This window comes from Conger conger, chromosome 4, assembly GCF_963514075.1.
Source record: "Conger conger chromosome 4, fConCon1.1, whole genome shotgun sequence".
Lineage (NCBI taxonomy): Eukaryota > Metazoa > Chordata > Actinopteri > Anguilliformes > Congridae > Conger > Conger conger.
Window position 1 is genome coordinate 39,765,416 of NC_083763.1, and position 26,356 is coordinate 39,791,771.

The 26,356-nt window shown below is 38.7% G+C and overlaps 1 protein-coding gene across 1 annotated transcript in view; it reads right to left on the reverse strand.

The window, feature by feature from the left end:
- The window catches only part of dnah5l (dynein, axonemal, heavy chain 5 like), a 168,438-nt gene extending 148,300 nt beyond the window's left edge, over nucleotides 1-20,138 (reverse strand). Inside the window, exons 1-17 of the mRNA XM_061238957.1 lie at nucleotides 20,112-20,138; nucleotides 19,530-19,718; nucleotides 19,108-19,182; nucleotides 18,851-18,937; nucleotides 18,557-18,628; nucleotides 17,920-18,021; nucleotides 15,050-15,236; nucleotides 14,312-14,477; nucleotides 13,646-13,739; nucleotides 13,376-13,474; nucleotides 11,395-11,576; nucleotides 9,648-9,767; nucleotides 8,218-8,419; nucleotides 8,025-8,120; nucleotides 5,032-5,205; nucleotides 1,686-1,775; nucleotides 833-988 (exon numbers count right to left, since the gene is read on the reverse strand). Coding sequence (XP_061094941.1) covers nucleotides 833-988; nucleotides 1,686-1,775; nucleotides 5,032-5,205; nucleotides 8,025-8,120; nucleotides 8,218-8,419; nucleotides 9,648-9,767; nucleotides 11,395-11,576; nucleotides 13,376-13,474; nucleotides 13,646-13,739; nucleotides 14,312-14,477; nucleotides 15,050-15,236; nucleotides 17,920-18,021; nucleotides 18,557-18,628; nucleotides 18,851-18,937; nucleotides 19,108-19,182; nucleotides 19,530-19,718; nucleotides 20,112-20,138 — 2,118 coding nt within the window. The remainder of the gene's footprint in view (nucleotides 1-832; nucleotides 989-1,685; nucleotides 1,776-5,031; nucleotides 5,206-8,024; nucleotides 8,121-8,217; nucleotides 8,420-9,647; nucleotides 9,768-11,394; nucleotides 11,577-13,375; nucleotides 13,475-13,645; nucleotides 13,740-14,311; nucleotides 14,478-15,049; nucleotides 15,237-17,919; nucleotides 18,022-18,556; nucleotides 18,629-18,850; nucleotides 18,938-19,107; nucleotides 19,183-19,529; nucleotides 19,719-20,111) is intronic.
- Nucleotides 20,139-26,356: the final 6,218 nt, after the last annotated feature.

Below are 26,356 nucleotides of genomic sequence, written 5' to 3' on the forward strand. Positions count from 1 at the left end.
GTCCTATTTAGCAATCACTCTTATCCATTTCTTCCGAGACATTATATATTTATGTTGTCATATGTGGTTACCATAGACCAGGGGTCTCTGGTCCTGTACAGATCTTCAGGATGCATTTGCAGTCTGCAGCTGTAGCTTTTACAAATCAAGATATCATTGAGTTAATTATGGAGTACAGGTTAATTATGAACAGGTTGGCACAAAATCCTGAAATGGATCAGCCCTTGTTGTGCACCCCTGCAAAATATAGACCATTTCTAAAGAACAATTATCAGATCAAAAATGTAAATGGTAAGAAATTTTGGTTTCACAAACTTTATCTTTAACTTTAACTCATGACACGCCAAATGCTGGCCAGAAAATACGGCACTTAGTGTTCCAAAACATTCTGGCATTGAAATTCAAGACATTTATCATGTTTTTAAACCAGGCAATGACTATGAGGCAAAAATTACATTTGAGTTTTTTAACAACATGAAATAAATAAATTAAAAAAAAAAAATAAATGCATACTGGATGTTGTTGTTGTGCTACAAATTTGATTAGTACAGCAGAAGAACTGCCCAATTTGCCAAAACTGTCCCAATATTATTGCATTTAACTATATATGTATTACCAAAATACAGGTAGAATGCATGATACAATGTTGAAAGAAAACAAACTGTGGCACAAATGTCTTATTCCACCCAACAAACTACTTTCCTTCGGTTTATATCAACACTGGAGTGGCGCTCTATGTGGTTATGTGGTCACATCAACTTTTTTATTGTGTATATTATGCCATTTAATTTCTTGCACAACCTTGGCAGCAGCATTTTCCCTCTCACTCTACCTTGGTTTCTGGATGTCTGATGAGCAGCGAGGCATTCAGGGCAAGCCGTCCCATTTCTACTGCCTGGCACCAGCCACGGTGGTACAGCAGCTCATACTCCATTAGCACTGCTGCCATCTTGTTATAGCTACTAATGATTTTCTTCATCTCAGGGATCTAACCAGCCAGAAAAGAGCAGTCTTAGCCTACCACATGTTTATTTAACTAAAACAAAAACAACACTTCTCATACTGCCTGTGTGGAACAAATGTTTTTACAGTAATTGCCATTGGCTATTGTGTCAGGCAACTGTGGATGATTTTAGAGGGATGTTACGCTGAACAAAGTACATAATCATATTATTGACAAAAGGTTACATTGTTTTGAAATAGATGTTAAGATAAATTATTGTTACTGTACATACATTTAAATTATTAAAATTGATTGTATAGGTTAAATACAGACAAATATTCAATATTCCATATTCCATAAAACTTAAGGATAGATAAACATAAACTTAAATAGCACATCTTTGGGCTGAAATAATATGAAAAGCATGTATGTTATAGTTGCTTTATTAATAAGATATTGACATACCTTTTTCAATTTTCTACTTTTCAAAAAGCATGATGCTTTTGCTGAATATATATGAAGATTGAACAGATACCCTATAATTTCTATGTAATTAGCTTTTTAGTGTGGTGAGTATTCTGCTGCAAAATGGCAGACATACATCACCCAGGTGAGTGATATACATTGGTGGTGGTTGAAGTGAGCTTCCTTCCTTAACTGATCATGAAACCCACTACATTAAGGCGATCCATAATTATCATCCTCATGAACAACTGCTTAAAAATTCTGTGTTGAGAAATACCTTTAGTATATCCATTTTATTTTTCAGGACCTTCATGGGTGATTCAATCTTTCTGAAGAGTTGACGAGACCACATTATCTTCCCAGCAACCTGTGGTAAAACATGTCTCGTGTTACCAAAACAAGAAAATATTCAGTTTAAACTGAATTGGTGCACAGGCAAATGTGATACAGTCCGTTACAGAGACTGCATAAAAATAAATTGTTGAGGAACAGTTGTGAAACTATCCACTTAGACAGGAGACAAAATATATGCAAAAGGAAAGTGTAATTTTGAAGTCAAGTGAAGAACAGATGCATAGAGTGAAAAAAAGTCCACCAACCAAAAAAAATGCCAGTCACAAAAAACAAAGAAAAACATTAAAAGAGAACTTACCAGAATGGAAAAAAAGATTGAGGAGACTACACAGTGGGTCAACACCTTTAATGGGGACCCACATGATCTTAAGACAGTGGTGATAAGAGAACATAACCAGCTATCTACAGTGGAGGAAATAATAGACAGACTTGCCAAAGCAAAATACTTCTCAGTACTCAGTACACAAGCTAGATGATGCCAGCTCTCATCTATGTACATTTAACACCCTTTTGGCTACTTTTAAGTGCCTTCGTCTTTCAGTGATAGATGGAATTCCCTTTAAGAGAGAACAGATCAATGAGCCTCATGCAAGAACATTTTCATATTCTAACCATAAATTCTTCTTACGTTTTTCATACGAAGGGTTTGAATTAGTGTGCCACGTCATAATGTCTCCTTAACAGTCACCTAAAATAAGTTTCTGAAAACATTTCAGGTGAGAAATAAGCAATGTGTAATGTATATAATTGTTGAATACTGATTAATATTTTATCTGCAATGCCTAGTTTGAAACATCTGAGTTCAGAGCACCAGGTGAGCTGACATGCACTACAAGGCTCTCCATAGGAACAAGCGTACAAACGATTTAAGAACAAATCTGGTCATGTGAGTGGTTCTTGCATGAGGTCCACTGTACCAGCATCAATGAGAGACAAAATGCTAAATCAATTCACAAAAGTCTCTTATACATTGAAAGCTGCAGACGGAGAGTGAGAAAGCACATAACAGAGCCGCTAAATCCACAATGTTCCAGGAAGCCCCTGGAGGAAGTTTGGTGTTGATCTATTCACTTTCAGTCAGCAAGAGTACCTACTCTCAGTGGACTATTTATCAAAGTTAATTGAAACAGAATGGCTGAATGTCACCAGCCTAAATGCTGAAGGGTACATTGATATGAGAACAGATGAGAATAAGACTACCAACTGCACTACAATTGCTGAAGCCTCAGGATGGCAGGATGGCACCTGGATTCTGGCTCAAGTTAGTGCCCTTGCAGAGCAACCAAGATCATATGTGGTAAAGACGCCTGACAGACAGGAGTATAGATGGAACAGGACGTTTCTGATGAAGACTGTCACGTCCCGTGCCTCCTTGCCCTAAGTTTCCCCAATTCTACAAGTTCCGTGTCCCGTTCCATGTTCTGAGTTTACCCTGTTCATTTCCACGACCCCCGCACCTGATATGTGTTCCCTCATGTTTCAATGCACTCACCTGATCCTCATTGTCTCCTCGTTAGTCATGTGTTATGTTCCTGTGTTCTGTGTGTCAGTGTATCATTGTTTAGTATTATTCATTCTTGTAATTTATTATTTTTCATATTTCATGTCTGGTTCTGTTTATTTTCATTAGTCTTTGCACTCGTCCTCCCCTGTTATGTCTGCATCGGAATGTTTTCCAGTCGAGTCACTCCCCTGTCTGCGTGCCCCACTATTCAGGTGTTTATGGTATTTTCAGGTTTCCAATTAATTCCTCACTCGCGTTTCTTACTTCCTGCTTTGTCTTGGTAGGTAAATGTTGTAAAGCACTATTCTTACTAACCACTACTAATCTAGGTTTTGTACAGTACTAATCCGATTAATACACTTACTGTCTGTCTAACTAACTAACTAACAATCACTTTTACTGGGTAGTTTCGAAATATTCACGTTACAAACTCACTAACGCATCTCTTAGCATTTCTGCGCTGTTCTATAACTCCGCCTTCCTATGCTATCCCTTATTACTTGTTTGTTTCAGTGAAGTGTTTGCACCTGTCTCTTAACTATCACTACGTCTTCAATCTATGCATTGTCTACTCTCTAGTCCAGAGCCGTTTGTTTTACATGTGTGTCTTTGTGAATCCAGTCCACGTTTTCGTTTTCCCCCTTGTTATTTTCCTATTACCCTTTCATGTGTTTCACCTGATGTTCATTTGTTAGACCGCCCTCACTCCCATGCCCCGCCTAGTTTGTCTCATTTCCCTGTGTATTTATACCTGTCCTTTTCAGTCGCACGGTGCTAGTTCGTCTTGTCCTGTTTCTGTTCCCGAGCCCTTGATTCCGTCCCCGAGCCCTTGATTCCGTCCCCCAGTTCTAGCCTCCTTGTTGCCTTGCCCTTGCCCTTGCCCTTGCCCCTGCCCCTGCCCCTGAGTCCTTGCCCTAGTTTATTTGGTTTTCTGGTTTTGACCCCTGCCTGCATCCCTGGACTGCATCCCTGGAAAATTCTTTGCTTTTTTGGATTTTTGTACCTCTGCCTTTTTGGACGGACCCCCTGGTTTTGACCCTGGTATGTTTTTCGACTCTGCTCTGTCTGCCCCTTTTGATATTAAAGCGCCATTTTTCTGCACCCCCGTCTGCTTCTGGTTCCTCTGCTCCCCCCAGCATAACAGTCATGTATTTATTCTGTGTTCTGTCAGATTCTGTGTTTTTCGTTGTTTATTTTTGTCTAAGTTGTTAGCGTTCCTTCCTTCTGGTCTACGGTTATTAATCCCACCTGTGTCTAGTTTGAATTCTCATTACTTATGTGTATTTAAACCCCAGGGTGTAACAGGGTGTTACTGCAAAAGAGCATGCATGCAACTTATCCTCTATAAATGAAGGTTAATAATAAAATAATGCATTTTTTATGCATAGAATCCATTGCTGGCTGAACCATTTGGACTATTTTGAAGGTTTTTACTGCCTTGCCCTTGCCTATGCCATGAAATTATTAAAACGCTAAAGGATATTTTTGTGTCACGTGAGGAGTAGTTCCAGGTCAGAAAAGACCATTAAATGCCTTAATGAACAGTGTAATAGTTCAAATGTTTGTTTAAAGTGAATGATGAAGCTGAAACACAAAAGTTATGCCTGAAACACAGTTCAGGTTCTCCTGTCTTCTTGCAATGTACAGTGTAACATGAACAGCCAATCTTCACATTGCATCCATTAAAATTAAATTGTTCCACATTGCCTTTACTGACAGTGTGGAATCTAATAGTGCATGTAATGGTAAAGAAACTGGGACTCACGGGGGGCATATTTCGAGGGGTAGTGGGATTGTCCCTCTGTTTCTGATATAGCTTTCGCACCAGCTCAAGATCTCTGCTGTAGCGCTGCAACATTGTCATGTACTTCTCCGTCAGGTCCAGCTGACCATGAGCCACATTCTCAAATCGGACCAGTAGATCCAGCATTCTTTCAGTCTGTGGACAAATAACCAACAACTCCACTTAAACCACATTAGCGAACATCGATCTTCTCAATGTGAAAAAATGCTCTAAAATAAGAATGCTTTCAAAAATAGAAATGTTAACAGTTTATTTGTATCAATTAACAAAATGCATGAACAGAAGAAGTGAATGAACAGAATAAAAATCTAAATCAAATCAATATTTGGTGTGACCACTCCCTGCCTTCAAAACAGCATTGATTCTTCTAGGTATACTTGCACACCGTTTTTGAAAGCACTCGGCAGGTAGGTTGTTCCAGACATCTCGGAGAACTAGCCAGTTCTTCTGTGGATTTAGGCAGCCTCAAATGCTTCTATCTCTTCATGTAATCCCAGACAGACTTGATGTTGAGATCAGGGCTCTGTGGGGGCCATATCATCACTTCCAGGACTCCGTGTTCTTTACGCTTAATGACATTTGCTGTATGTTTTGGGTCATTGTCCTGCTGCAGAATACATTTGGGGTCAATCAGATGCCTCCCCGATGGTATTGCATGATGGATAAGTATCTACCTGTACTTCTCAGCATTGAGGAGACCATTCATTCTGACCAAATCCCCAACTCCATTTGCAGAAATGCAATGCCCAAAACTCATTCTTGTACAGCTTTCCTGCCCTTCAGCGAACAAACTGCCTTCTGCTACAGCCAAATATTTTCACATATTTTTTTCACATGTTTTTGTGCATAGTTGAGACGCTTGGCCTTGTTTCCACGTCGGAGGTATGGCTTTCTGGCCGCAATTCTTCCACGAAGACCACTTCTAACCATACTTCTCCACACAGTAGATGGGTGTACCTGGGTCCCACTGGTTTCTGCCAATTCTGAGCTGATGGCACAGCTGGACAACTTCTGATTGCGAAGGGAAGTAAGCATGATATGTCTCATCTGCTGCACTAAGTTTCCTTGGACAACGACTGCGTCTACGGTCCTCAATGTTGCCCGTTTCTTTGCTTCTTCAACAGAGCTTAGACAGTACATCTGGAAACCCCTGTCTGCCTTGGAATTTCTGCCCGGGAGAGACCTTGCTGATGCAGTATAACTACCTTGTGTATTGTTGCTGTGCTCAGTCTTGCCATGGTGTATGACTTCTGACATTAAACTGTCTTCAGCAACCTCACCTTGGAAGCTGAGTTTGGCTGTTCCTCACTCAGTTTTAACCCTCCTACACAGCTGTTTCTGTTTCAGTTAATGATTGTGTTTCAACCTACACATTAAATTGATGAGCATTAGCTCCTGTTTAGTATAATTGGTTAATCACACACCTGACTATATACCTACAAAATCCCTGACTTTGTGCAAGTATACCTTTACAGCATTTTTTCACACCTGCCTAAAACATTTGCACAGTACCGTATGTTGCCAATGTTAATCTCATTGGCTATTTATCAGACCATATATACTGTATTATAAAGGATATCTTCATTTAGGACAATTGTCTGAAGTTTTTGCATTTCTTGAATCAGACGTGACACATTTGTTCGAGCCCTTCGTACAAAAAAAAAACTAAGTTCTTGCATGAGGCCGATTGTTTAAATCCTTTGTCGGCCAGTTGATGTTTTATTTATAGTGTGTATTTATATAGTGTGTTGGTATATACCTGAAATGCAGGTATTATTAACACCTCCTGGCCAGACATCTCCCTTACCACACAAATCATTATCAACATGGATACAACGGGGAACTTAGGGGGTGACATTGGCTCAGGAGGTAAGAGCAGTCACCTGGCAGTCAGGATTCCAGGTTCGATCCCACCCTGGGTGTGTCGAAGTGTCCCTGAACAAAGCACCTATCCCCTAAATGCTCCTGACAAGCTGGTTGGTGCTTTGCATGGCAGCCAATCGCCGTTGGTGTGTGTGTGTGAAATCAATTTTACAGCGCTTTGGATAAAGGCAATATATAAGAGCATGCATTCACCATTTAACACTTTGTTGTACGTCGCTCTGGATATCTATTTAATATGTTGGTAACCTGATTATAGTCAGCAAATAATACGGTCATAAGAGTATGACTATGTGTGTTTAAGTTATATTTGCATCTATTTGTGACACTTATTTGAGGTATTTCAGCTAACATTAACTTAAGAGTAACCATTATTGGTACGTACTTGCCCAGTAGATCAAGACAAATGCGGATATGGGAAACTTATTTCTAAGGCATGAAATCACCAAGAAAGTTGTACTACCACCAGGGGGTGCTATAATGCACAGACATTACAGTAGCCTATGTAACCTGCTGCGACTTTACATTTTTTTGTTGCTAACTTATTATTCCGGTTTTGTTCAATGGATATTTAACTACTGCAATTATTAAAACTGGTATTTCTTTGAGATATTTTATGCATTTTTTTTCACACTTCAGAGATTTTACTTTGAAATGTAGCTGAGTGAAAGTCTCCAAGAATGGAAATACTGACATGAAGTCACAGAAAATGGTTATTCCATTTTTGAGGTATTGTTTTGGAGAAATTAACAATGTGACAACTTGCCCAGATGACAACTTACCCGCTCTCACCTACACTGGGTTTAACATTCCTACTCTTTCAGAATGTTAAATGGCCTTAGTGTGTCGGGTCCTTTGTTCAATATCTGGCAGTGCATATTACTTTATTAAAATTATTTACACAAATTTTTTTATTTTTGTCCCATTTGGTCCACCACCTATTTGGTCCACCACCATCTCTTCTAGCAGCAACTTGTGTCTCCCATTCAGATACTTAGTCCTACCCAGCTTAGGTTCAGTAGTTTGAATGAGACAGTATAAAAGTGCATTATAAATGTATATGGAAGACTTACAGTTAGTGTCTGTTCAAACCAAGTGTCAAGCAGTGTCTGTAGCGACTGGTACAGTCCTTGGACCTGGTAGTTGAACTCTGTGTAGTCATTGTCAAACTGGACCAAGGAAAAAAGCAAGTAGAGTAGAGTTAAAAATATACATGTGAGAAATATTCAAGCTTTACTTCAGATAATTTCACATCAAGAATATAACCTCCAGTTTGCGGTGGTCAAGCACATCATATGTCTTAGACTTGGTGCTGGTCGCTATGGTAGTGTAGCGAACATAGATCTTCTCAATGCCCTCAATCTTCAGGTGTTGCAGAGCAGAGAGGTTCTCCATGGTGGAGGTCATCTCTGCAATCTTCTCCAGACGCTTACAAAATGTGTCAAATTTTCCAAAGATGTAATTCTCACTGTGATACAGGGAAATGTTGTTAGTGGCTATAGTAGGTAGGCTTGTTATTTTGGTTCTGTACTTTCTGTTTGAAAGGATACAATGACAATGAGGATGAACCATTTAGAAATGACAGCACCTTTTGTACATGGGCCCCCCAATTTAAGGTACTACAAGCATTTGTTGAATTGGCTTCACAGATTTTCTTTGGCAGGTGTATTACTTTCTGTTTGGTCGAGGAAGACCACTGTAGTAGATTACAGGAGAATACTCTTTAGGGTGGAAAAAAAAAACCTCACAACAGGCCAGCCGCTCAAAAACCCTCTCCTGGATGCAGGTGTAGATGTGTCAAAGTCTACCATATGGAGGGTACACTACAAGATGCAAACCACTGATAAGCCTGAAGAACAGAAAGGCAAGTTTGCTGAAACGCACCTAAAAGAGCCCCAAGTTTTGTGGACAGATGAGTCAAAGATTAACATGTGATCGAAAGAGGAAAGAGGAAAATGTGGAGAAAAAAAGTTAATGCCCCTGATTCAAACCATACCACCTCATCAGTGAAACATGGTGGAGGGGTTGTTATGGCTTGGGCCTGTATGGCTGCCAGTGGAACAGCACCTGTCTTCATTGATGATGTTAACTAGAACAATTAAATCTGAAGTCTATAGACATATTTTTTCTGCTCAGATAAAACCAAATTCCTTCAAACGTATTGGACGGCACTTCATCAGGTAACAAGACAATGACTTGAAACAATACTGCTAGAGCAATTCATGGGTTTTTGATGACCAAAAAGTGGAAAATCCTTGACTGGCCAAGTCAATCACCGGATCTCAATCCAATTGAACATGAATTTTACATGCTGAAGAGGAGACAGAAGGCATAAAGTCCCCAAAACAAGAACTGAAGATGAAGAACTGAAGCCTGGCAGAGCAGCACCAGGGAAGATACCCAGCATCTAGTGATGACTTCAAGCAATCATTGCATGCAAAGGATATGCAACTAAATATAAAAAAAAATTACTTTATTCTACATTATGTTAAACTGCCCATTATATTTTGATACCCATAATAGGGGGGGTGGGTGCTATGTACAAAAGGTTCTATAATTTCCAAATGGTTCATCTAATATGGATGACAATTAACGTTGACAGTTGCACTTCAAACTTCAAAATTGTATCCTTTCAAAGTCCTAAGTCTCAGAGTGTGTGATAAAGGTGTTATAAAAGTTCCTGCACATTCACTTACCTGAATTCAAACTGCTTGTCATTTGGGTTTTCACGGAGCTTCTCCCGGACTCGCTGGAAGCAGAGCTGGTATTCATGGTTCAGCTGAGAACATTCTTTAATCCTGTTCAGCAACTCATGTCTGAGAGGAAACATGAGATTAAGACACTGTCACAACAAGAATAATAGCTATTATGTATGGCAAACATATTATAACCACCTTCAAAAATCATTCCATCTACCAAACTTCCTCAGAGTGCTGGACATTTAAACAAGGGTGTTGATGGTTAAAACGGCTGGATTCAGGAATTGCCGTTTTAAATGCATCTTAATTAATCCTCGCTTCCCTGACAACCCTACAAATCACACCGGCCCTCGGGTTCATTTACATTGATTCCTTTCTTCCCCCAGAGTGAAATTTCCAATCAATATGGTTGCAGGATATACTGTTTGAAAGCATTAAAACTCAAGGTTCTATCATATGAACTATGTTATAATACCTTAGATTTCGTGATAACGGTTCCTTATTTTGTTACAGGTGAGGTGAAAAACAAGTTAATCCACATATGACATCACATACAAATTAGGGTAAATTTGGTGTTCTTTTCATGGCATGGTCCAGCAAACCAAGACCAAAAAAGATTTAAATTGTTTCCCACTGCTGCACAGGAGATCTATTAGGCTATATAATAAATAAATGATTGTTTTTCTTTCTTTCACAGTTTTCTGTGATTTTCATACATTTTTCTGTGATTGCTCTGTGACTTTAGTCAATAGTTTTCGTGACAAATACCCAGCTTTAATGGTGATGATTATTATGATTAAATGTGTCCTTTATTTACATTCTTTGTTGATGTGTTATTGCCTCTGACCTCTCATTAACAACACGTTTTCAGCAGTTTCTGAGATACTCAAACCACCCTGTCTGGCATCAATAATCATTCCATGGTCAAAGTAACTTATATCACATTTCTTCCCCAATCTGACATTTGGTCTGAAAAACAGCTGAACCTCTTGACTTGCTTCTACTTGACTGGCTGATTAAATATTTGCATTGACAAGCTGGTGTACAGGTCTACCTAATAGTGCTCACTGACTGTATTTTATTATTATGAAACTGAGCAGCACCTATTGGCATATGATCATAACCCTATCAACTTTGTGCCCTTGTGGTTGAGTTCTCTCAATATAAGTCACAAATATAAAGTAGTAGAAATAGGGATATTCAGTGCTAAACTATAGAAACGCAAGCTGTTTTGTCATTTTTTTCATTTTAGTGAATCTTTTGTTTGTTTAGAAAAGAGGGTGATACTTAAGGCATTAACCATCTAAAGATTCATTAATTCATTCATTCATTATCCTAACCCGCTTATCCTGAGCAGGGTCGCAGGGGGGCTGGAGCCTATCCCAGCATACATTGGGCGAAAGGCAGGAATACACCCTGGACAGGTCGCCAGCCCATCGCAGGGCACACACACCATTCACTCACATACTCATACCAATGGGCAATTTAGACTCTCCAATCAGCCTAACTTGCATGTCTTTGGACTGTGGGAGGAAACTGGAGTATGCGGAGGAAACCCACGCAAACACGGGGAGAACATGCAAACTCCGCACAGAGAGGCCCCGGCCGACAGGGATTCGAACCCAGGACCTCCTTGCTGTGAGGCGGCAGTGCTACCCACTGCCATTCGTGCCGCCCCATCTAAAGATTAAATCCCCTAAACAAGTGTAAAGCATATAACATTATAAATTGCATGAATGAGTACCTGTCATGGTCCCAGACCTTTGTTACATCCTTGCAGAGGTAGGCCTTGCAGGTGCTGATCATTTGGTTGGTAATCTTGACAAAGAGTGAAGTCATGCGCTCAGAGGTATTATAGTACTGGGAGATGCTGTGAATCATTCGTATGCTGTTCATCAGTCTTGGGATGTGCTCCAGCATATTCGTCTAGAAGGAAACAACATTCCATTACATTACATTACATTACATTATTGGCATTCGGCAGACGCTCTTATCCAGAGCGATGTAGAGTTGATTAGACTAAGCAGGAGACAATCCTCCCCTGGAGCAATGCAGGGTTAAGGGCCTTGCTCAAGGGCCCAACAGCTGTGCGGATCTTATTGTGGCTACACCGGGATTCAAACCACCGGCCTTGTGTGTCCCAGTCATTTACCTTAACCACTACGCTACAGGCCGCCCTGTTCCTCTCCCATTACCACAAAATTACTTGCAGTAATACCATGTATCCACAGGTACAACTGGCATACCTCCAGTTACTCTCAGCCAAAATAATCAGTAAGGGGCACTGTGCAATGCAGAAGAGTTTGAAGGCATTGCTAAGTATATACAGTGAAACATTAGTTTGCAAAACCGATTCCCAAATCTTTGGAATATACACTGAATTCTTGCAGAGTGGTACTTAGTGGCAGGGGTAAATTTTTTGCCACACATTGGGTGGGATTTAGTGCCCCTGAACCAATGGCAGCAAAACATATCCAAAACATCAATGACCCACCGCCACATTTGCCAGTAGGTATGAACTGCCTCTCCATGTATGCATTACATTTTGCCAAACATGTTGATGGTGTTTTGTTTATTCTGATCTGTAATGGCCCTCTTTGTGCCACCCTTCCAAAGAGTTTGCTGGTATGGAGGTGCAATTGTATGTTTTTATGTTACTTATGGCCTCCCTCACCATTACCCTTACTGTCTGTGGGGATAATATCTTCTTCTTGGCAAGTTTGTAACCATTCCATATGTTTTCATGCTAAGTGGAGCTAAGTTTAATCCATATATGTATGTTTTTGAACCCAGTACCTGACTTGTTATAGTACATATTTTATAACCTATTTTTTTTTTACTCTAGTGAAACAGGAAGTGATGGAATGACACAATATAGTTCCTAAATAAAATAAAAAAATAAAATAAAAGTAAAATTGTATTGCCAGTTCCACCTTGTTTGATTTGATCTACAAGAAAACAATGAAGGGAATAAATAACTCCCAGCAATTAGCTAACCAATAAAACAATCTTTCAAAATGGTCGAGACTTGAGCGAGGAAATAACAAACGGCAGGGAAACTCTCACGACCTACTGATTACGGTGGTGGTAAAAGATGAGGAGAGTAATTAGGTGCGCAAACAGTGCCAGGGAGAACACTTCACATGCTCCCAACTGCGATATAGCCTACCTAGGACCAGGAACAGCAAAGTGATAATAAGACACACAAGACATCCTGTCTCTCACAGCCTTGACGAAGCAGGAATACTAGCCCTAATACTAGCATCCATGAAAAACATCAACAATCGAATTCAACTGACGAAATAGGATTATTTATACATAGGCGAGAAGTGTACACAAACAACAATGGGGTTTCTCAGACACAGAACCCTCAGCTTCACAAGCTCTTCACTGAGAGGGAAACAACTCCAATGACCGTGTATTTAGAACTAGTGAAATGCATAAAATATTTACAAACATTCAGTAAGAGGAAAAAGAAGACAGTGAGCACCTTGGCTCCACTGTCAATGCAGATATTACTAACACTAACCACCGAATACACTGTGATTCTAAAATTGTTATCAAATCACATTGAATCAACATTTATGCAGACCTTCATTTGGAATGTCTCAAATTTCCAATGAAAATAACACATAAAAAACCTTAAGAGCTGCCAAATGTTGCAATACTGCAGATGTAAGGAACTCATGACATTGATAAATCTGCCCTTTTGTGGCTTTACTTACTGGTGTACATTTTCCAAGTGGACTGAAAAACTTCTCCAGTGTGTAGAGGTACTTCACATTGTCTTTTGCCTCATTAGCTGCATTGGTGATATTTCCATCCTTTGAAAGATAATATTGTCTGTCACATACACAAAGTACTAGAATTCTAACATAATATTATGAAGTTACAGGCTTAATTACTAAACCCAGATTTACTAGGCATGTGTAATTTACAGCTGAAGCACAACTCCAGACCTTGAAATCTACGTAAAATGAAGAAGACTCACTCACCAGCTCTTTCCACCTCCTCAATGTCCTGGACTTGGCAACCTGTAGTACTCCCATGACCTTCTTCACATGAGGACTTTTAATCTCATCCAAAAGGCTGACAGAATTCAAACAACCTTTTCAGAAGACCTGATTTACACTCATGCTGTGCATGCAATGTAGCATTTACATAGGATATAGTATTTGCTGAATGTTGCACATTGCTTGACCTATGCACACTGGAATATAGAAGGTGTACCCTGCTGCTTGCACATAAGCAGATCCATTCAGTGATGTCAATGCATATTGCAGTAAAGACATACAAAGTGAAATGTTTTTTTTAAAGTTATTTCTTCAGTCATAATGAATGCATAATGGGAGCAAAATGACTTTTGATAGCGCTTGATTGAGCAGTTTGTCATTCAGTTGCTGAATAGAATGAGGAGAGGGACACATTCACACATTTAGTTAATTTTTGGGAATTTCTAAAATGTATTCCATAGGATATGCTGAGGTTACTGAAAAATAATTACATAAAATACTAATAATGTATTTTCTAAATACAAGTTAATTGCTTTACATAACTTTGCCATTTTATCTACATTTAATTTCTCTCATTGGTATAGGTGGAGTCCAACCTATTTAAAATGCAGTACTGTATTTTGAAAGGGGAATGGCAGGGAAGCTCACCTGTTAAAAGTGGCCATTCTGCTTTTCCAGTGCTCCAGCTCAGCTGAGGGCCCGATGTCATCAGCCTCCTTCCTCATCTGCTCACTCTCTGTGAGGACCTGCTCGATCTGATGGGCCCAGTGCAGGAGGACCCCCTCCAGTGTCTCTACCAGCTCAGAGTTACCCGCTAAGAGGCAGAGAGGGAGTGTGACTCCACACTGCTAGTCTAATTCCCCTCCACTACCCCTGCTCCTCCCTCAAGCTTAATACACTATCCTTTATGGTCAGCATGGTGTTGCCCTAAAGGATAGTGTGTGTCTGCTGCCCCTTCATAGTCTTATCCATTAATGTTTATATGGATGGCCGGGAGGGCTTCCAGAACAGATTCTAACATTGACAACAGTGGTCCTGACTGAATTTAACCTGTACCTCTAATCTGTACCTTTATATTATTTAAATTGCAAAAAGAATACTAAATATAAAAGTATTGTGACTTCACTTAATTGCAAGAATTGAGATTGAATTGGTTCAGGAATTTAAACACAAATGTACAAAGTGCACACGATCCTGAAAGACTAGATCCAAGCATTTAAATTGAAAATGTTCTAATTGTATTATCTGCCATAGATAATCCTGTATACAAATTCCTCCACTATCTTATTTGGCTAAGTCATTGCAAATCAAAATGGTGGCAATCATATACTTCTGTGGGATTTGATAAAAAATGTTAACGGGTCTTTGTGCTGAACCCAACTGCACCTGCAGTGGTGTAGTCCGAAGGGCCGAGCAGGTTATCCAGGTTATGCACAGTCTCCATCGGCTGTAGCTCAAATTTCCCCTCCATATTCTTCCTGGCTGAAGATAGGCTGCAGACAAACTTATCCACTGAAGTGAGGAAGTCCTGAATCTGAACACTCTTCAGCCCGTCTTTCACTGCACCCCAGTTCTACAGAAACACAGACAGACCATATATGGTTCCAGGTATTCATTAGTACCACAATCAATGTTCTGTGATAGTAGTTTGATATTCAAAGAACTTAACAATATAATGGTGTAACAGACTTTATTTGGTTGTTAAATTGTACACACAAGCAGAGCCCTCCCAGTCTCTGGAAAGAGATACTGTATTTCCTTGACGTTTGGCTTGTGTTCAGCTTACAGTAGGTGTCTTATTCTTATGTATTTTCACTCCAAAGCTTCTTTCCCTGCACTTCCTTTAAAAATGATTGTAATTGTGATTTTACTCTCCTCTCCCTCCTCATCAGTCTGTTCTGCTCACATACGTAGAGGGATCAAGATTTACTTGCATTATATTTGCATTATATGTAGGATTAAAAAGGCCACATATATGTAACATGGATAATGATCTATATTTTATGTTCAGACATACAGGAAAACTATATACTTTTATTTCAATACATTTACTCCGATGTTTCAATGTTTTTTATTTAGTAATCTAATTTTACTTTGAAAACCACTGGTGCCAAAATAAAGGAACTATATTGTGTCATCCCATCACTCTTTCACTAGAGTATAAAACATGAGGTAACAAGCATGCAAAATCCCTCTGTCAACCATCAGTGTGGGAAAAGCGAAGGAACTGTGAATTCAGTAGACACATATGGTAACTGACTATGACCAGTCAGGTAATGGGTACAAAAAATACATAAATAGTTAGACATACCACTTAGGTCCATTTAGCCTGAAAACATATGGAATGGTTGCAAACATCAACAATTAGTTACATCTTTTGACAATAATATTTGATATTTATTTCATTATATGTACGACAAGCTGAAAGTACTTTGAGCATTTCCATACCAAGTTGACATTTTTACGATGAGTAGTTTTTGAGAACGAGAGCTTTGTTTCACACCTGCACCAGACTCCATCTGCATCTGCTCTATTGTCAAGTACACTGATGTTACGTTAAATCATTTTTACATTATAGGCATTTGGCAGACGCTCTTATCCAGAGCGACGTACAGTTGATTAGACTAAGTTGCAATGCAGGGTTAAGGGCCTTGCTCAAGGGCCCAACGGCTGTGCGGATCTTATTGTGGCTACACAGGGATTAGAACCACCAACCTTGCATGTCCCAGTCATTTACCTTAACCACAGGCCGCCCGTTCATTCTCACATTCACACATTCTCACCGAATTGATCGATAGACAGACAGACACCAGTGGATAATTAGATAGATAGATGGATAAATAGATTGCCTCAGCACCAGTAGCAAGTAACGTTAGCTAGCTAGCTAGCTAGCTCCGTGTCTTGTGTGTGTGTATATACATATATATATGAGAGAGAGATCTTTTATTATTATATACATTTCTATATACATTCATTTGACACAATCTATCAATATATCTATCTATACAAATTATATACAAGGCATGGAGCTAGCTAGTTAGCTAACATTACTTGACATTGGTGCTGCATCTATATATCTATCTGTAACATTCTATCTGTTACCGAAACACAGACCACAGAATATTAAAAATGTTGTTTATTTCAGGCCAAGATTCAAAGCCAGGTAATACAGTAAACAAAAACAGTCCAAAGGTCAGAAATCCAAGAGATCAGAAAGGCAGAGGTACAAATGAATAGGTGCAAGGAGAGTCATGAACAAAGCGAAGATCAAAACCAAAAAAACTTGAAGTCAGGCAAAGGGTGTTTCGGGAATCTGAAGTATAACAGGCTTATAACAGGTATAATCGGCCCTGAAATATTGATTAACAAATATACATCAGGTGAGAAACATGAAAGGGCAATAATACAATAATAAGCGAGGAACGTAGACACAGGATTGGATTCACATAGACACATATATACAGCTCCGGATTAGGGAGTAGAGAAATGAACAGACTTAAGGAATGCAGTGATAGTAGAGAACAGGTGCAAATAGTTTGCAGAATTAAGGCAGGCAATCAGAGATAGAACAGAAATGTGGAGCTACAGAGCAGTGCAGAAATAGGGAGAATGTTAATATGTTAATTACGTGATTAAACTATAAATACCCAAAACTAGTGAGTTATTTAGTTAGACAAACATATTAGTGTGTTAATATAATTAGTACTGTACAGAATCTATGTTAGTCGGGATGAGTATTTTAGTGCTATCTACAAAAATGAATGGAGAGAAGCAGGAAGTAAGAAAAGCGAGACTGAGAAGGAATCATGGGAAACCGGAAAATTCCGTAAACATCCGGCTATGGCGGTGACGTGTTGCCGGTCCGGCCCTTCACCTCATCACAAATTATAGGAAAAGACTCATGGCTGTCATCTTTGCCAGGGGTATTTGCAAAAAGTATTAAACCAGGAGTGACAATAATTGTGGAACTTGTTTCTTTGAAAACATTTCAGTGGTTGGAAAATAAAGCTTATGTCAATAACTATTATTTTGTTAAGTTTACAGCACTTTCTGTGCATATTCATCAAGGTTGCCAATAATTCTGGAGCCCACTGAAATGTTACATTGCAACCAATGATCGCACACTGAAGATCATAACCTTACCAAACTGTTATTATTTTTCATTATGCTACTGTAAATGTGGAAGGTTGGATAGGACTATGTACCTGAAAATGAAATTGGTTATCAATTCCAATTATGATTTAAAATAGTTGTACCTCTTGAGACTTGAGTGCAGGCAGCATTACTTGAGAAAGCAACTTTTCTAAACTCTGCAGGATATTCCCCTTGGAGCAGTCAAGCATTCCAAAATTCACCTCCTGTGATGAATGAAAGGTGCTGTTAGAATGATAGAACCTCACAATAATTCAAGACATATCCAATTTCGACATACAGAATTGTGCAGAGAATCTTGGTCAAATAAGGGTTAAATATAAAATGTAATAGAAAAGTGACTCATGCCAGTGACCGAGTGTGGCCAGAAGCCCCACAGCATAATTGGCTTTGCATCATAATTGGGATATAGCATTGTTCTTTGAAGTCAAAACAACAATGTGTGACTGTCTAAATACCTACATACTGCACAATATGATTGGGCATTACAAAAAATGGGAAAAAGCATTATAATTAAAAGTGGTATGTAAAGTACAAAAATTACTGAAATAATCGGGTTGAGTGCATTGAATTTGAATTTGAATTTGAATGTATTTGTTTATAATGTCGTGGACAGTCCCCATTAATTAACTGTAAACAGTAAATGGAGCAGCTTTAGCCTACATGGCTAATTTCCAGCTATAGTCCCCGGCCAGTTGACAATAGGCTCCTTAAAATACATTATTGATAAGTGTTGTTTACCTGAGAAACATTTGCAGTAGTTATGCCCTTCTCTGTGGTTCTCAGGAAAAACAAACATGTTCCAAGTAATCCCTGTGGACAAAAAACAAATACACTTTGTTTGTTAAGTGTCAACTTTTTAAACAAACACTACTTTGGGTGGATGGGTGTTGTTTATGGATGGAGCTCAAATCTCCTCTGATAGAAATAATTTGGTCTATCCTCTAATGAGAATAACAATGAATGTTTCTCCTCCATGTCATTCTTCATTTGCATGAAAAAAGGTTAAGTTCACATTGACAAACAGTAACTTACCTCAGCAGACCCAGTGGTAACAAAAAGCTTCTTCTGCCCCAGGGCACAGTTGGCCGCATCTGACCACGACAGGTGGGTGGAGTGGCGCTACAGACAGGGAAATGGAAACAATGAGTTTGTGAACCAAATACCACACGGAGACTGGCCAAACACCAGTTTTTATCCCCCATTGTCTATTTTAAAGGGGGTTTCCTTTTTACTATTTTAACAAAGCTGGCTTCAAAAGCTAAACAGAGACATTAAAATGAACAAATTACCGACTTTACTTCTTGGTAGAAGAAAAGCAATCTCTTTGATCCATTTGGTGCAAAGAATTCTTCAATCAGGTTGAACTATAGGGAGAATTATATATTATGTTGTGGCTAATAGTGTATTGGATCACATGAAGTAGTTTCATCCTTTAGTTATCCCACAGGTGTATTCCTACATGAACAGAATCAGTTGACTTCATGTGACGCTTTGCATTTGGCCTAAATGAATATAACACTGTCCATTAAAATCTTGTGCTTTTGGTTATGCATACATTAAGCTATTCCATGAAAATATAAAATATTAACATATTTGCATGTCATGATATAATATTTAACTTTATAATTCAAAATATTCAGTGTCATAAAATAAATAGAAAGCTGGTTTATAAATAGACAGCCGTCATTGGATGAGTAATTTGTAGTCTCACCTTGTCATCAGAAATGAGTACCTCCTCAACCTCTGCCTCTCCCAAGTTAACACCATCAGCCAGCTTGGCAATGAGATATTTATGTCGGGCATCCAACATAGAGCGGCGCTCATCCTTGGCAGCTTTTGCTTGCTTGGCCATCTCTTTCCTGGCTTCATTGGACAGTACTGCTGTCCGTTTGCCAGAGGCCTAAGACAGGGAGCAACAATCAGATCAAAATTTTCTGGTTCTCTGCCTGTGTTGTCCTACATGTGGCCTTTCCCCATTTTATTTTACGCTAGTATAGCAGTTCACTGCATATAAAATTAATGATTTCACATTTACATATTGTATTATTTTATTTCTGATGCATATTTTAAAAAATCCAATAAATATTCAGCCCTCAAAATACAAATAAAAACTTTAAATTCACAAAATGGAGCTTGTACAACACCAGTTTGACTTTAAGAATTTGGCATTTTTTCATTGATTATTCTTATACTCCTTTCACACCGAAGCAATGACCCGGGTAAAACCCATGTTTGCCTTTGGTGCGAAAAGGGTCAACCCTCATTATCTGATCCGGGTCATGACCATGCTCACGCCCTGGGATTTATGCAGGTCTGACATGGCTCAACTTGAAAGAGGGGCTACTCTATGCAACAATGTTCTGAAACTTATATAAATTATGGAAACTGTAGTCGTGTAAATTTATATTAGAACCAAACTCCTCAGGAATTTTGTAGATACTCACAGCTGTGGCAGTAGAGGGAGAGGATATAGCAGAAGTAACTGTGTGACCAGTGCTTCTGGGTTTGGTAGCACCTATACGTCTGTGTCCTCTGACTCCTGTCTCAGCTGATGGGTACAATATTCTTGTGGTTAGTCATTCAGAAGAAATATAATCTATCATATATTGTGTGTTTAGTGAAACATTCTAATTGTTAGCAGTTAACTTTTGGAACAGTATGTCCCCGACAACCTTTGACATTATTCATATTGAAATATTGCAATCTCATCTCCAACTACTGTGCCTTTTGAATGAGACTGAGGTTATCTGCCCCTAACAAAACACCTATCATTGGTCTCTCACTGTCACTCGCTGCAGTGAAAAAAACCACTCTGCAGTCATGGGTAAACCCTAACTTTCCTTTATGTAAGTGTGACGGGTGGGAGGGGGATAAGCCAGAGATGCACCTCGTTTCATTTCACATGATCAGGTTTAATGAGTCACCTGACGCTTTCTCCTCATGTGACCAGAAGTAATGCAGGTAGAATAGTATGCCGGGCAGCCACTCTTTGTTTGAAAGTAGTTGGTGTGACAAACGCAGTGATAAGAGCACTGTTTGCATAGGGATTCTGCCGGCGGTGATCTAATACGAAGCGGGTAAGAGAAGCGCCTTTGTCTAAACCGCGTCTTTGTTGAAATTCTTTATGCATAGATCCGTCAATACATGCCATAAGCTTACCAACTGCGTGATGTGTTTAAAACATTACAGTGTATCAGTCGTCTGGTGCCTGGTTGTCATCTTTGGCTGTAGTACGTGCATGGTGCACCAATACTCTCAGGTACTAAAAAAAGAAAAAGGATTTTTGGTCGGGCCATTTATTGGGGTTTACCCATTAATGATGTACGTTTTTAAAATTGTAGCTCCCTCGTTCATGTCACGACCCAACAGAACGAAGGACGGCTAGCACCTGATTGTGGCACTCTATGGTGTAGTATATACCTAACTGGTGTGTGCAGCTAAGCCGACTATAGCACTTCTATGGTATAGTATATAGGTGGCTGTCACCTCTGGGTGATTCTGATCTCGGCTGGCGCTCCCCTTTTGTTTTCCTCGCCCTTATGGGAATGATTATGATTATGTATTTTGGTTTTCCTCAAATTGTAGTAGGCCTAATAGCCTAACTGTAGCTTAGGCAATGACTCATTGTAGTGGGTGATGTCAGGTATGCTATTGGAATAGTATGTGTAATATTTATAGATACTATTTATACAACAACTCGTTTTCCACCTTGAACAAAGTCTTTATTGATATATATTCTACTTCAACCAAAATACTCCAGAAATTAAAGTGCATTATTTTTGCACACCGTCTCCTCGTGCATTCATTCATTTGAATACCTGATAGTGGGGAATACCGGGTTACTCCCGGACCTAGTTACTCAGACCCTTAGTGATCTCTTTTAGTGTGGTCTAAGGTTACATAAGGTAAGGCTATCATGATTATAACTGACAATGACAATTATTCTCTGGAGAGATTTGGAGCAAAAGCTGAACAATTAAAGTGCGTTACTTGTGTATAAATGAGCACATACATACGTTTGTCTCATGAGTCCCACCAAATTTTTTTTATATCTTTTTTTTTCAGACAGAGAGAAAGCAGTGAGGGTAAAAGAGCCAAGAAAGTACCCCCCAGCATGGGGCTATTCACATATGGTTTGAGAGTCATCTCACTTCCATTACTTTTTATTATGCATTTCACATTGGGAACATTCAAGCTGCCCTCTATAATAATTGCCATAACCCCTTAACCCCTTGAGTATCATCCATTTTTTTAACACTAGTGTGAAAATGACATACCCAAAATGAAATGCCTACTATTCTTTTACAATCCTGGGGCCTCATTTATAAAACTGTACTTAGGATTCACGCCAAAAAGTTGCGTAAGCATGAAACCTAGGACGTGCGTACGCAAAAAAATATTCTGATTTATAAAAAAGTGCATACGCACGTCCCACCCCAGTTTTCCTTTATAAATCACAATCAACTCTAAATGTGGCGCAACTTTGCCAGCTTCATGTCCCGCCCACAGTTGCCTATAAATAGGCAGTGAAACACCCCTAATGAATATGCATTTCACGAAGACGACAATGGCAAACGCTTAAAAGAAGGCCAAGAAAAGGGATTTCAGCCATTTGATTGCCTCTGAAAAGCTACAGGTGTGGGAATTATCCTGATTGATTGTAAATGACGAACAGTTCTGCACAACGAATGTGATGATGACGATGATAATAATAATAATAATAATACACGTTATTTGTCTAGCACCATTGAAAACACAGTTACAAAATTAAGAGATAAAACGAACAAAAATTTATAACAATAAACACATTATAAAACATAATATATGAATATGATAACAATATATGAAACTATGCTCGTATCTGCCCGACTGACGCATTGTAAACGGCATCAGTGCAGCGCAATTTGTCCGACTGTTCACCATATTATTTATGAGAATACATTTAATAACATGAAGTATTGTTTAACAATTCGTCTACATATTTGAGGGATTATTTTACAACAACATCTCTGTTTATATTTATCATCCTAAATCATATTTTTTGGGCACTCCAGGGAGCATCAATCAAACAGCTGTTTGTTTATTCGTTGTAAGAGAGGCTTTTATCCGTTTTTGCAAATTAACTCTTCGTATATGATACGTGAGAGGTAATATTTAATTACATTACATTACATTACATTGCATGGCATTTAGCAGACGCTCTTATCCAGAGCGACGTACAACAAACTGCAAATTAAACACAAGAACAAGTGCAAATAGGACCTGAGAGGACAGTATAGTTCCGAGTCCTAGTGTAAACATGCAGAAAATCAGAACCCTTAAAGAGTACAATCAACAACAATCAATTTCGATTTATTTTACACAGTGGTATCTGTCGTATATCATTTTCGACTTCTCTCGTCGCCAAATGTTGTGTTGCACTTAGGAAGGGCGAGAACCCGTATAGCGAGATTCAACAACACAACACTTTAATAAGTATAACAGGGACGAAGCACGTCCTTACAGCAGCCATACCCAGCCACAACTCTTTATACCTTTTTAAATCCTGTTTCACTTCCCGTTTTCCTGGTCTTACGTCATGAGCATTAAAGGCACAGTTTCTCATTTCTCCAGTTAATGTGCGTACGCATGGGTCAGAGTTTCCGTGGAGGACCGCACATTTTCCCGTCAAGTTCGTTTTTTATAAATGCCAAAGTTTGCTTAGAAAGTGGCGTACGCATTCTTTTGTGCCTACGCAACGTTTATAAATGAGGCCCCTGGTATCTTCTGAAAAGTAACCTTTCAGTATTATACAACAGTTACAAAAGCTAAAAAGTGCACAAATGTGCGCAGTGAAAGTGCACATTTTTTTTCTCACTGAAAATATTGTCTGTTTTGAGTGGATATGGATTATTGTGGCGGTTCCTGGCATGCTTAGAAACACAATGGAGCCACTGCCAAAACACTGGACAAATGAGCATTCTGCATTGTTTCTTCTAAGCTATGTCTAGGAAGTTTTCCAAAAAGGACATTTGGAGACTAAATTATATTATGGGTCTTATGACGTGTAAAATACTTTATTTTGCTTACTAAAGGATACAACAGGAAAGAAGTGTTTACACTTTCAGATGCCTGTCACCTTCCCCATACCTCTCCTTCTGCTCTCATCAGATAGTAACAGGTCAAGAAGATTGTAAGAAAATAATCACAATAATAACATCTTGTATACTAATTAATTGAAGTCTATAGATTTTTTTTGTCAAATACCCAACCCCCATAAGCAAGTCAAACACATTCCACAATATTTATTTAATATTTATTATTCAAAAGCAGGCTTGTACTTATAAATAATACTGAACAATACATAAATATGTTGAGAATGTAATTAGATGCTCACAAATGGGATTATCACTGAAAATGGACACTAATGGAGGCAAATGTGTTTTCACTGTTCTTCTCAGAAATATTTATGGAGGAGTGATTTGACATCCCAAATTATTGTTGTGTTCATATCAATTATAATATAAACGGCAAGGTAATAAAACCACAAAAAGATGATGCCAGATTGTTAAAAAGACTCTCCGGTAGCAAGAAGACTAATTTAGATGCTTATCAGTCTCTTATTTGCAAAACAGGGCAATACAACTCCAGCCTCCCCCTCACCACACTCACGGTTTACAACTCTCACCTCACCACAGATGCAATCTTTGATACCATTTCTCTAGGTCAGCGAATGCATAAATAAACACATAGTTTTTTTTTTGTTGCTCACTTTAATTGCACATCCAGCCGACATATTTCTGCTTTGGTAGAAATAAGGGATGTTTTTCAAACTATTCGATACAGACATATTCATGACACCAAATAACCCATCTGGTTATGAAGCAACGACTGTTTTCTGACTAATGTTGAAGTTCATTTCATAATCCCTTTAGCCATTTTCGAGGAAACTATCAATTTGCTGGGACTATACCAACTGAATGTGATCTTGAACTGTTTCTTGTTGTTGTCATTTCAGTACCAAACTCATGTAAAACATGGTAAGCTTCTTGTACAGGGTTTCCTACCCTTTTCATCAAGGTATAATGTGTTATATTCAGGTGACGGACAGTTTAGAAATATCGCTGTGTTCACTTAGCAGAATTAATATACAGACATGCATAAACAATGAGCATTAACGTTGCTGGCAAATCTTTGTCCAACATAAATCTGTGAAGAATACACTAAGCTTTCACCACAGGGATGGGCGATATTGATGTAAAACTATGTTTTTAGCTTATCCTGCACTCTAAAAAGAAATGCTGGGTTGTTTCTGGAAACGCATTGCTGGGTTGACATGCTGGGTTGTTTCAGTTTGTTCACTGGGTAGCTTCATATTTATTTTCACCAAAAAAACCCTTAATTGTTCAGTTTTTACTCTGCAGCTGGGTTGTTCAAGTGCCTCAAGCTGGGTAGCTTCACCAAGCGGTTAGTCTAATGTTACAATAGAATATGTTTTTTGTTTTTTTTACAGTGAATCAATATAATTTCTATTTTTAGTATTTACCTAGCATTGTTAATATTGTAGTGTCTCAGGGCTGTTAGGGCCAAATTGGTCAGAAACTCCCAGCATGCCTTGGGCACTCTACTGAAGTACACACACATATCTACAGATAGATCTGTAACACTTTACATTTGTATATCAGGTGACCAAATTGATAAAAAATGTCCTCCTTGGAAAAAAAGCATGAATGCAAAATAAACCTGGTCATAAGTTTAATTCCCAAGTGGAGCACTAATGTTGTACCTTTAATCGCTTCAGAAAAAATATACAGTTGTATAAATTGATTGTATATAAAGAATTTAAGTAAGTCAGTATGGAGACTTGTGGCTGCTAATTCCCTAAAATGTATATTTAAAATGCAAACAGAATTCTATACTACACTAGTCACAGTGACCTACCCTTCTGTATGTAGATAAGTGGAGGATCAGTCTCTTCGCTAGAAGGTTGGTGTGATGGTGGCTCGTTTTCCTCTTTCTTCTCTGCCTCTGTGTTTTCAAACTCCTTTTCCTCATCAACCGTTGCCCCCTGCTGCTCCTCCACAGGATCAGAAATCCCATTCTGGGGCCCAGCGGGTTCTTCCAACCCTGTCTCCATCATCTCATTGTAAGACATCTGTAGCCACACAGAGATACAGGATACATTTCTGTTATTTATTATTTTATTTACCTTTATTTAAAAGTCTCATTGATATTGAACAAATAAACATGAAGGTTACATACATATAACAAAAAATTTACCAAAGATTATCCAGTTAAAAAGTCAGTTAAAAAGGTCTAGGCACAAAGACAATTTCTACATTCTTTAACCCTCAGTCCTTTAGGGCTGAAACAAATTCACCGTACACGACACAAAAAATTCACAATAAAAAAAATAAATGAATAATTATTATTTAATTTCTATTAGTGTAAGCACCAGATTGCAGCAAAATCTAATAGACATAGAAGTTGTATGATGTTATGATCCGGACAATTGAATGATTTTATGTTTTTTTGCCACGCCTCCCATTTTCAGCTATC